Raw genomic sequence first — 12,172 nt, 5'->3', positions numbered from 1 at the left:
CAACATGAATCGAGAGCAGACTGCATTATACTTACAAACATCACCCTTGCTCTCACACAGCAGTTGCTATGAATTAAGCTGAGAAAGTCAAAGAGGTAAAATACAAGTGGTTCACCTAAATGTTTATACATACAGAAGCAGAAGAGCAATTCTAGAAATACCCCAGGTTATTAAACAAAAAGCATTTTCATTAAACAATTACAATAATTACAGTAAATAAACTGGTCTTCAGACAACCTGCCTCCAAAGATAAAATTCCCCTTCAAAAGGGAGAATGGAGGCAGCTTGTACAATTTAAATGAAACTACCAGATACAACTGAAAGTAATTAGATGACTGAAGTGTTGACCAAGGAAAAACTAGTCTTTTTTTTTTTAAGTGAAAGTGCCTGTTCAGGTATGCCCCCCCACACCCCATTATAGATAAGGTTATTAAATAACAGCATAAGGCAGTGCTACAAACTAAGAGCTGTGTTAGGCAGCACTAGAACACACACAAACAGAAATCTACATAGTAATGAAAAGTGAAATGAAAGAAATTGTGACTTCACAAAAAATGTGATTCAGTTATAAGCAAGCACTATAAAAATCCAATATAGGTTTTAAATAATTTTTAAAGAATCAAAAGCATGCACCTGATTTTTTAGTGATTTGTTCACAGACAGCCTAAACGTACATTTAGTCATTTCTTAAGTGGTTGTAACAATTTCAAACACAACAGCACTTACCTTGGTATTGTCACACATTTTGTATTGCAATTCTGAGTGGTAATTGCCTTCTCAAGCTCATCCAGCTGTCCAGTTTTCTTCAGCTTCTTGACCAAGCTTTTCACTGCTTTTTCACACCACTTTTCTTCCTGACCATTCTGCTCACCACCACCGGCCCCTCCAGAGCCACCAGCAGACTTTTTCCACCCCAGAAGTCTCTTCACAACTGGTGGAGTGAATGGCAGTATGGATGACATGACTTTCACCAGACAGAACACTCAGCACGCAATAAATTAGAGAGCTCCGTCCAATCCCTAAAAACACAAACCAAAACAAGACGCGTTAGAACTGAGGTTTCACATGAAACAAACACCTCCCTCGTTACCAAATGGCATAGGGCACTGCCTCCCAAAACAAGTCAGAGAAATGGTCCAGAAGTAGTATCATCATGGTTAGGAGGTATTTCATCAATAAAGTTCAAGTTTGCTACAGACTCTTCAAAAGCTAATGCAGACTAAGGTTACTGTTGGATCAGACACAATTTTTCCTGAAGTCTTTCCCGACTAAAGCAAACTTCAGCAAATACACAAGGTAACTTGACTCTAGCTTTGCACCTAGGCTGGCTGGTTTTAGTCATTTATTAATATTTTCCACAAGTCACTGACAAATTGCATACATATATGTGCATGTTCCACCCAGCTCCAAGTTAATTTAGCAAGTGAAATTGTGTTCCGAACACCATTTAGTCGCTATGGCCTGAGAGAACTCTTCCAACAGCCAGCCATCTCTCAAACCTTTCTTTTCCCATTTTGTTTGTCATGTTTTAAATAACTAACAATTTTTGTTCCACAGCAGATGCCAATTTCAAACTCAATAATAAGTCTGGTGATAAACTTATTCCCATCTAGAGTCCAGTGGCCCATAATAATGAATTTTCTCAACTGGCAGCACTTAAAATCATCACGTCTTTCAAAATTCAACAAATGACAGATAAAATCTTAGTTGGCAGGCACCTGAGTAGTAGAACTTTCCAACTTTGATAGCCTTTCATTCAGTGTAACTACCTGATCATGATATTTATATAAAATGAAATATTAAAACGAATGCTGAAACCTGAGCTATGTTTAGCATTCACTGCAACATGCACTTCAAATCGTTTAGAAGATAAATGATAGCCATTTGTTTTTGCAGCTTCCATTAGGCCAGTTTTAGATCTTAAAATGTAATACCTAAAACCAACAGGCAGACAGCTGCTAGAAATTGCTTGAGGACATTAATGTTCCTATGGATAGAAGCTGAAGTCAAAAATGTTCTTATTTCCAGGCAGTAAATGGGTATTTGAACTCGGGAAAGTTACCTTATTTCCAAGTGAGTTCAGTCAGCTGAAAATACCTTATTTTAGCTAAAAGTTAACATCACCTTCACGCTCCTTGAGTTGAGCTTTGAAGGCAGCTTACGTGCCTCTCCAACCCATAGAGGCGCACTCCCCACATCTATCCAATATATACCAACTTCACCTTACTGAAGTTTCCCATCTCCAAAACAGCATGATTTGGGACACTTCAGCCTACAGCATTCATGGCTAATTTATGCCTTGTCACATCTTTGCAGCTTCAGGGAGGACCAAGCCAACAAACACTAGATAATATTCTACAGTTAACTTTAAATCATAGCTTCTCAACTTCCACAAAACAGAGCATTCAGTAGGGCATGACATTCAGTTTCAAAGAAATTATACCTCCATAAACCAGCTTCTCAGAGCACCTAAAGATACGGTTGAAGCAAGAAATGTAATATTCTGAGGTCAAGGAGACAGAGGTTCCAATTAACAGGGACTCAAGATTAACACTGGTAACTTTATGCAAATACTCTATCCTAAATCACAGAATCACTGAATGGTTTGGGTTGGGTCAGAAGGGAGCATTAGAAAACACTTCGTTCCAACTCCCTTGCCATGGGCAGGGGCACTTTCCACTAGAACAGGTTGCTCAAAGCAAAATCCAACCTGGTCTTGAACACTTCCAGGGATGGGGCACAGCTTCTCCAGGGAACCTGTGCCAGGGCCTCGCCACCCTCAGAGAGAAGAGCTTCTTCCTTACATCCAATCTAAACTGACCCTCAGTTTCAAACTGTTGCTCCATGTCTTGTCAGTATAGGCCTCGGTAAAAAGTCAAAGCGTTTATTTTCACACAAGACTATAAAGAACTTTTATTCTTCCAATAATGTTACACTACTATAGAATTTGTCCCCAGTATTTCAAACTGCAGGTTTTGCTACCTGTAAAAGCATTGTACTGGAGCCCTGGCTACAGTAAACAAGAAAAATAAGCTAACATTTTTTAATTAAACACTGACTAGGACAGTAGAGGTACAGTTTCATAAGGAGTCAAGCCAACACAACACCTACTTGCCACAGGAAGCCTACTTCTCCTTTCTTTTTTCCCTGTGGCACCACCACCACCACCTCAGCACCAGCACTAATGTCCTCAGCCAAGTAAAGTAAAACAGTTTAATTTTGTGGGGTTTGCTGAGTTAGTTCTCTTTCAAGTTAAGGAGTTGCTCACACATGGTACTGAAGTACCCTAGGTGATGTCAGATAAGTTACAGGAGTGTGGAAGGACTCCAGTCTCAGCCTTCAACTGCAGTGCTGGTGTTGACTGTATCACTGGAAATGTGCTTTAATTTAGACCATTTATTCTGGTGACAAAACCAAATTAAGCAGCCTGACACGTTCTGAACTGTTCAAGGGCCTGGCAGTGAAACACATCAGACCCCTAATAAGCACCCTGAGCAGCTCCAGAGATGAAACAGGAGGCTTGCGTGGCCCCTGCTGGTTTAAGGAACACAGTTGGTTTCTAAAACGGGGAGCAGCAGCCACTCAGCTTTTTAAAAAAAGGCTTCAGCCTTCGAGCAAGGACAACACCGGATGCTTCACAGGCACACACACGAAACTCAGAAAGACCAAACCAAAAAGGACAGGCTTTAAAGATCGCATTCTAAACCAGCAGCAACTGATGGTGTAATACCTGAACATTAAATTCAGTGCTGACAGATGTAGGCAACCAAGTACAACTATCACTGCTGATCCACTCACCAGTTATTCTCCTTTTTACAGAGATCACTGACACTTGAGTATTTCCTGTGCTTTAGCTTCAAATCTGACACCTTTCAGTGCTACAGAATAGTCCTTTGATTGTCAGCCTCAAGAAACACACACTTCAGGAGGGTCTCATTTACCACCAAGGTGGTAAGTGGCCTGTCTTTCAGAGCCTATTGTTCCAAACCCTCCAAACATTCTCAGATTAAATATGTAATATCCCCTCTTACTTGCAATATGGTTTTTTTTCCTTTGATCTAATTTTTCAGCTTTACAATACTCCTTGTGATGAGGTGTCCAGTTCTGCAGTATTTTCTCTCTTACAACTGATTTTTATATATATATACATATATATATATATATAACATTTTCTGTATTTTCTGGTGCCTTTTTTTTTTTTTAAACCAAGATTTGCCTTTCTGCTCCAAATGCACATTAAATGATTTAAGTCTTGGAGCAGGAAAGAATTTAGAAATTCTACACATTTCAGTTTTTCTTTATATTTGAGCTCTCATACTATTTTGACATACTCAGAGGCAAAAAAACCCAAATCCTTCTTTTCTCATTTCCAAATGACTGTAAGCTCAGACCTAACTAACCCGAAGTTTGCAGATCCTATATTTAATTGTATCTAGTTGCCTTATAGATGTGTGTTCATCCAGCTTCTGCAGATGTCAGAAAGCAAAAGCAGATCTGCCACCTCCTTGAAAATTACCTTTAAAAAAAAAAAAACTAAACACAAAGGCACAGATTTAAAAAGCCCTTTATAACAATGATTTTTCTGCAGCTTAGCAGCTATTTAACAAAAACACAACATACACAGCTGCAGACTAAGAGTCCGGGAGGCTTAAACTAACTTCTTCCTTCTAGCTATTGTTTTGCCATGTCAGGGATTTGCTAGGAGTATCAGTAAGAATTTCACCAAGTTATTCCAGTAGTGGCCCTGTATCTTTCAAAGGGTGAGCAGACAGAATGTGACACAAGTAGGACAGGACTTCACTCAGCTTAATACTTCAGCTGATTGTGATGAGTACTCACAGGAGAGTGTTTCAGCTAGCTTATTTATGAAAAAAAAAAAAAAAAAAATAGCAGTCTGCTCCAAGACTAGACCAGACAGTGCAAACTGTAAGGCATGGTTAGGTTGAATCATGGGCAATTTGGCTAAATGCAGATTTTGCAAAGAAAAAGCAGTAATGGTGCATCCAGCCTAGTGCTCCATCTCCAAAGGTGGCAAAAAGATAAGCTAATCAAGGAAAGCATGTGAACCTGGTTGTTTTCTGTACTCTCCTCATAATTCTTCAGCACCTCAAACTGTTACAACACAAAATTAAAGGCTACATTCCTCCTTATTCCCTTCAGCAGCCATTTATGGACTTGCTGCCCACAAATCCACCAAACAACTTTTTGAACGTGCCTTCACAACCTCTTGTGGCACGCTGCACTAGTATTGAACTGCCACTGTCAAAAGAACTACTTTCAGTAATTTAATTTATTCCCTCCCTAGTTTCAGAAAGTGACTCTTGTTCTACCATTGCAAGTTTGCTGAAGAACTGTTTGTGTTCATCTGGTCTGCAAGCTTCATGGTTCTGTACACTTGAATCACGTCCCTCCCTCAAACAGAGGACTCTCAGACTTTTGTCTCAAGGAAAGTACCCAAACACAGCTAACACAGTTTGGGATGCTCCTCTGGACAGATGTCAAGCCTGAAAGCTTTACTACTCCAATTAAATCACAAGTACTTGAAGACTCTGCATAAGGACTGATCTAAAGACCACAGGAAAAAAACCTGTATCAGTCTAAGGTTATCTTTGCACTTATCTGTTTGGTCATATTATCCTAAATCTCTCAACATAATAATTTAAATAAAAAGTGCAAAGACAGAAGTTTACACCCCATGAGGAACTGGAGGTAGAAGGCAGGGTGCCTATGTCTGCTGCTGAACATCCAGCAGGAGCTCAAACAAAAATGAGGAGCCCTGGACCTGTGTTGGGTTATAACTGTACCCACCCAGACAGTCTCAGAGACACCTTGTTTATACTAATGGGTTTAGGAGTTACTGTTAAAGCTCATGTTTGACCAGCAAATCCCATTTCAATTCACCAACTGTAACTTTTACCTTCAAATAGATAAAGTAATACAGGGAGTTTTGATCTCATAAAGAACAGTTCCCTCATACACCACCACTGTTGACAGTAGCCTCTTGTTAAAAACATTGCCCTATTTTTTTTGCCTGGGACACATTCTTCATCCACTAAAAAAAAAAAAAAAAAAAGAAAATATAAGATGCTTTTCCCCAAAATGCACCCCAAAACCAAGATTTGCCAATGCTGCAAGAAACATTTCCACATTGCTAAAATGGCATAAGATTAAATATGTAATACCCCCTCTTGCAATATGATTTTTTTGCAATTTCTTCGTAGTTAACAGCCAACCACCTCAAAAAACTGAGCTCCCATTTACAGTCTTTGCTTTTAAGGACCTCAGATGTGCTTTGCCATCACTTGCCCTTTGCATTGTCTCCCCTTGGCTCACTCTCTTCTACTCAGGCCCAGTGCCACAGCCCAAATCTCGATCTTTTTAAATTCTTGTGTACTATTTCCAACTTCCTCTACAACACACCACCACTCAGGGACTCTGTGGGTAACTGCAGGGAGATTTTCAAGATTCTTTTCCAAGCTCAATCAACTGTAGTTGAACTAGCAGTGCCAAGGCAACAGTGCATTCCATAGCACAAAACTTCCATTTTATCCCTTTCCATCCCAAATCCATCTCTGGATTTTGCCTTCAAACTGCAGCTTTGAATGCTCAAGGGGTTCTTACCGTTGCCCAGAGGTACAAGAGTTTATTTAGACTGCCAGAACATAGGGAGCATGTGCTGTAATTCCCAACAGATTAATACTGGAAAAGCTACCAACTGCCCGATTTTGGTGGCACTTGTTTCATCTCTGCCCTTGCAGCATATCTCTGCTCCCTGATGCACACATGTTTCTATGGCTGGTCAAACAGTGTCATAGTTGGCAACTTCTAAAGTCATAGTTTGAGTCATATCTGCTATTATTCCACTTTACTGTGGTTCTCTGGAACAAGTATTAAATATTAAGCCCATGATCCCAGCAATAACTAAGCATAAAAGATGAAGAAAACCTTAAGGGCAGCATGCTAGCAGACTAAAATCTTCAAGGGAAATTTTCCTTTCCTGAGTGTCTGGAACATACTATAAACACACTGGTGCTACCAAAAATATCAAGTGATTTCTGGCTAATTTATTCTAAAGCCTTATGCAACATATTTCATATCAGTCTGCTTATTCATCCAAACTTGAAATAAAGAAATTTGATCTTTCCTGGTTTTACTAGAAGTATTCTGGCTTAGAGGAATTTCATTTCCAAGAGCTCTTCTGGAATAAAGAGGACAGAAGTTAAGCTCCTGAGGAAAGAAGATCGAGGAAAATAATTTGTGGTATTTGAGAGAAAGTCTACAAGCTCATTTCCTCCCTATTTTAGTCCCATTTTTGAGACTTTTTTTTCAAAAGCAATGTTTTTTTCATTAATCCTGGAATCTGGACAAGATTCTTTATCAATTTCACCAAGTGCATAATGTGCACCTGAATTCTGTACGAACTTCAAACCAAAATCAAAGCCAGTCTTCTCCCTTTCAGACAGAACACATTCAAGCTTAAATCTCTCAGTGGAGCAGATGAGAGAAGACACTTCACTTCTATTTGCACCCACAACTCCTCCCAAAGCTGCCTTCTGAGGTTCCCTACAAGCGAACATTAGGCACCTGGTTTTGTGATGTCTTTCTGAAGAACAACCCCAAAAGAAAGCGAGATGGTGCTCAACCTTACCTCCTCACACTCAGGTCAGAGGAGTGTTTGGGGTTTTGTTTTGGGGGAAAAGCAATCGAGCCCTACTGGGCAGGGCCCTCAGATTCACCTCCCAGTTCAGGTTTCCAGCCAATTAGCCCAGCAGTGGGGGGAGTGGTTCTGGAGAGTTCCCACCCCAAGAGACTCTGCCCAGCTCACAGCCCAGAGCTCCCAGGACTGACACCAAGGTCCTGGCTCAGCTTTGACAGGAGCTGATGAAGCTCAAAGCACACTGCTATGACCTGAGAGCACGGGAGCAAAGGAAACGCTTCCTCCAGGCCAACTTTAGATGGAGAATTTGAAACATGCCTATATACAGGCTTGATTTATACACTAATTTTTAAGTTTACCATGCTCTAGTATTGCAATGCATATTGAAACTACACATAACTGTATTACCTTTATATAGCTCACTGAAAACAGAATTTTGAAAGCAGATTATTCCCCCCGTTGCTCGCTCCATGAAGCTTGATTTTAAATCAAATGAGGAAACTCAAACTTCTCATGCACAGAACTAAACGAGTACAATCATGATGTTATGAAAGCTTTAGAGGTTGGATTTTTCTTCAATTAGTAAGGGCTGCCTCAAATTACAGCCAAATGTGGTAATGAAAAGGTATATTGCTATTAAAAAATTAGCACTCCATGTAACCCATGCACTCGTGGCACACTAAAACTGCATGGAACTCGGGATATGAGAAGGAAGAGTTGTTAATTTTACTGACCTTTGATTAAACTACTAACAGGACCGATGTATTTTACCAACTCTCCTAGAATGGAAAAGGAGGAAAGTTACCATAGCTGCAGTCAGCCCATCCACCTGCCTCTGCAAACTTCTTTCACTTATTTAGTATTACAAACAAGGTCAGAGTATTGCTCCTTAAAACTAAAAGGCCAGAACAGCCCCACAGAGGTAGGGAATAAGCACTCCAAACCATGGCAGCTTAAGTCCTTCTCACCTCATTAATTTTGAGTAAAATTTTCCATGTGTAACAGGCAAGTGTCACCTTCATTATTTTAGAAAATAAATACTCCTGGGCTAAATTTGACAGGAATATTCACAGAACTGCTTACCAGTTACCTGGGTACCTGTTTCAGTTCATAGCTTAGCAGCTACTCCACCGAACAATTGCATTTAACAATTACTTAATGCAAGTTCACTTTCAACACCGGTCCAATGCCCCGCACACAGGCCAGCCCCACACCCCCTCGATAAGCGCAGTTCAATTATGTTTCCTGTCTGATGTTAAGCTCATATTGCTACAGTGTAATTAAATGTAGCTTGAGCCCCAGACTAAACTGATAGAAGACCCAGGAGCTGCTCTGCCGCAGCCTCCGCTTGGTCTAACTTTGCATTATGACTGTCAAACACAAATAATCAGAATAAAAAGTCATCTGGAACGAAGGTTTACTCCGTTTGCAACGGAGTTTCTGTTACTGGAAGTGGAGAGGAACGTTTAGGAAGGTTTTCTGCAGTAGCCAATTTCTTCTAGCCCAGAGAGTATTGAACACAGGGCTGCCTGTACTCTCCATTCTATTACAAAAACCTAATCCCATCGCATGACCTGCAGCAATTCAGTTTAACAAATCAACAATTACAAATATTTTGGCAAAGTAAGCTTAGGTATTGTTTGCCTCTCGGCACAGTTCACAACCAGTTTATGGCTTTATGATAAAAGTCATTAAATCCAATCTGAAAAGCAGAATTTACAGCTCACTTAGCAAGTCAGGCCCATAAATGGATGCTTTCAATTACAGGGCATTTACATGTACAACCATTAAGGCAGCACTGAATACATTTGAAAACTCTGGAATACTTTTTGTAATAATTAAAACTTTGAGTACTGTTCTTTGTACAAAACAAACTTAGGAATTTGCTTCAGTCTCAAGCAGAGCTCAGGTTCATTGTTATCCAGAACCTACTACAGAGCCTGTTCTCCCAGTACTTTTGTGGGAAAGGGATTAGAGAGATGGAAACAAGGTTTGTTTTTTAAAGTTGCTCTCAGGAGCAGGGATTTTTTTTTTTTTGACCTCCAATAAACTCAATTATATCAACTAGTGCTCAACACTTCTGAAAGATCAAATGGAAGAGGAAGAGGAAGGAGGACCCAGGAGAGCCTTTCATTTGGAGATCAGCTGTGCAATTAATTTTGCTGGTGAACCTAGCTGCCAGGTGGAGGAAATGCAGTGACCAGCTCAGAGAACAATTTTTTAATCTCACTTTTTTCAACTCTGGTGTCCCTTTTACCATCAATCGGGACCTCACTGAAAGCTGATGAGTTCCTCTTCAGGGTTCTATCACACAAGTCCAGCTTCTTCCACAAAGAAAACTGGATCTTCAAACACTGCCATTTGCGTGGGTCAGGTTACACCAACAGCCACCGAAACAACTGCAGAACAACCACCAACTCTATTTAACATCCCAATATGATGATCAATATGTGCTCAGACTCATCTTTAACCTTAAACCACCTTAAGCGAGACCCTCCCTTTCCTCTTTTTAAAGGCATTTGTAACTAGTATTATCTTTCATCACTCCCTAATCTTCCTTCCCGAAGCCCAGCCACGATCTTTCATCACAACAGTGCTAATCAGAGGGGGACGAAGGGACTGCAGACGCACCTCCCTTAGTTACATTCTCACCCCCCTGGGATTCATCAAAGCTTGTAAACGTTACAAGTTTTAAGGCTGCGCACACAAATAACCCCCTCATGCACCAACAGTGCCATAGAAGTACTGGAAAGCCCAAACAGCAACCCTGTCCTGAGAGGAGCCTTCCACCTCAACTAGGAGGTGTTTCTTTCTCAGCCTGGAGAGCAGAGCAAGGACTAATCAGTCTCTCACTACGGTCCAGCCCCCACAGAAATAATGTCATGAATCAGCCTGAAAGTACAGCTCTCCAGGCTAAGAGAGGAGCACTTGAGAAAAGACAAACCTGCTGTTACCTGCGGTCTCCTAACAAGCTGTTATTACAAACCTCTTGCTACAGATGGAATCTAACTCGTTTATAACCATGGGCTGTGATAACATGAGCTCTACACACAATACACACATGGTGCAGCGTTTTCAGAGGCACCTGTCTTAGTAAACCCAGCAAACAAAACTTTTTCTTAGTGCCATCCCAGTTGCAAAGCGTTTGAAAAGGGCACAACACACGTGTTGGGCTTTTCTCAGTCAAAAACTGTGACAGACAACCAAAAAGACATGAGACCTGAATCCCATTCAGGCTGCAGTCTGAATCCCAGCTGTTCAACAGCTCTCCCAGACCATCACAAGGGCTCTTCGCTCACTCACATCACACACTTTTTCCCCTTCTTTTATTTTCCCACAGCAAAGACTAAAGGACCACACTGGGCTGCACTTTTCCTCTTCCCCTGCACTCCCCACAGAAAGGAAAAATAAAAATTACAAACAGGAACTCCACAGCAACACCACCAACCACTCGCATTTATCACGACACGACTTCCCCCAGGTAGACGAAACACTTAGCAGGTTATGTTTGTTTACAAACAATACCCAGGGAATGGGGGCTGCCACAGCTCCTCTGGGCAACCCGTGCCAGGGTCTCGCCACCCTCCCAGCCAGGAATCTCCCCCAAGTATCCCACCTAACGCTGTCCTCTGGCAGCACACAGGTGAATAAACCCACCGACCGCAGCTCGTGCCCCATGTTCGCCCACGGACCAGGAGAGGGGCGGACAAAAGGGGTGAGATGAAGCCTCGCCACCCCAAAGCACAACTCGCTCCCAACTTTCCACACCCCCAACCCCGACGCCCCGCACCCCTCACGGGCACCCAGGGGTGTCCCGAGCCGGAGGCGACGATCCTTGTGGGTCCCTCTGAACTCGGGATGTTCCGCGAGCTCCTGCAAGGAAAACTCACCTGGCACGGAGGGAGCGGAGGGAGGAAGGCAAGGAACAGGGCGTGCTGGGGGGAGACAAGGAGCAGCACAACTTCTTTACCTCCCTCCCTCCCACACACGCCCCGAGGGGCACAGCCTGGTTCTCCCCACCAACCCCGGGGCGGCTTATCCAGCCGGGAACAGGATAACCCATCCCTGTCCCCTCCGCAACAAAGGGGCTGCGGGCGCGGGGAGGCGCCCCCGGCCCCGCCGGCACCAGGCCCGCACGGTGCCCCGAGGCCCGCGCAGCCCGCGGGGCAGCGACCCCCGACCCGCCACGCACCAGGACGCACCGGGAACCGCCGAGATCCGCCGAGAGCCGCCTGGAAATGCTGCTGCCCTGCCGTGTCCTGCGCTCCCGCTGCCACTACCCGGGCACCGCGGGGCCGCCGCCTCTCCCCTCAGTTCTACCCTCCTGCGCCCGCCCCCCGGCATGCCCCGCCCCCGCCGTGAGGCGGAGAGCGCGCCCATTGGCCGCTCCTCCCGTGACTTCAAAATCCGCATGACCATTGGTCCGCGCGGACGATTGGCGGTCGGGAAGACCAATGGAAGACCGGCAGCGTAAAAAAAAAAAAAAAAGATAAGGGAAGAAGGGGAGGAGACAGA

At 42.9% G+C, this 12,172-nt stretch overlaps 1 protein-coding gene across 3 annotated transcripts in view; it reads right to left on the bottom strand.

The window, feature by feature from the left end:
• The window catches only part of SMAD2 (SMAD family member 2), a 49,586-nt gene extending 37,600 nt beyond the window's left edge, over positions 1–11,986 (bottom strand). For 2 of the 3 annotated variants that reach the window (XM_017819794.1, XM_017819796.1), the window contains exons 1-2: positions 11,860–11,986; positions 727–1,019 (exon numbers count right to left, since the gene is read on the bottom strand). In XM_017819794.1, the coding sequence (XP_017675283.1) occupies positions 727–962 (236 nt within the window). In that variant the 5' untranslated portion in view covers positions 963–1,019; positions 11,860–11,986. Of the gene's footprint in view, positions 1–726; positions 1,020–11,849 lie in introns of all 3 variants that reach the window. The other variant, XM_017819795.1, reaches the window with a different exon arrangement.
• Between the last annotated feature and the right edge of the window lie 186 nt (positions 11,987–12,172).

Source organism: Lepidothrix coronata, unplaced genomic scaffold (assembly GCF_001604755.1).
Source record: "Lepidothrix coronata isolate B3197 unplaced genomic scaffold, Lepidothrix_coronata-1.0 Scaffold77, whole genome shotgun sequence".
In the NCBI taxonomy this organism is placed as follows: Eukaryota; Metazoa; Chordata; class Aves; order Passeriformes; family Pipridae; genus Lepidothrix; species Lepidothrix coronata.
This window is presented reverse-complemented; position numbering and strand designations above follow the sequence as displayed.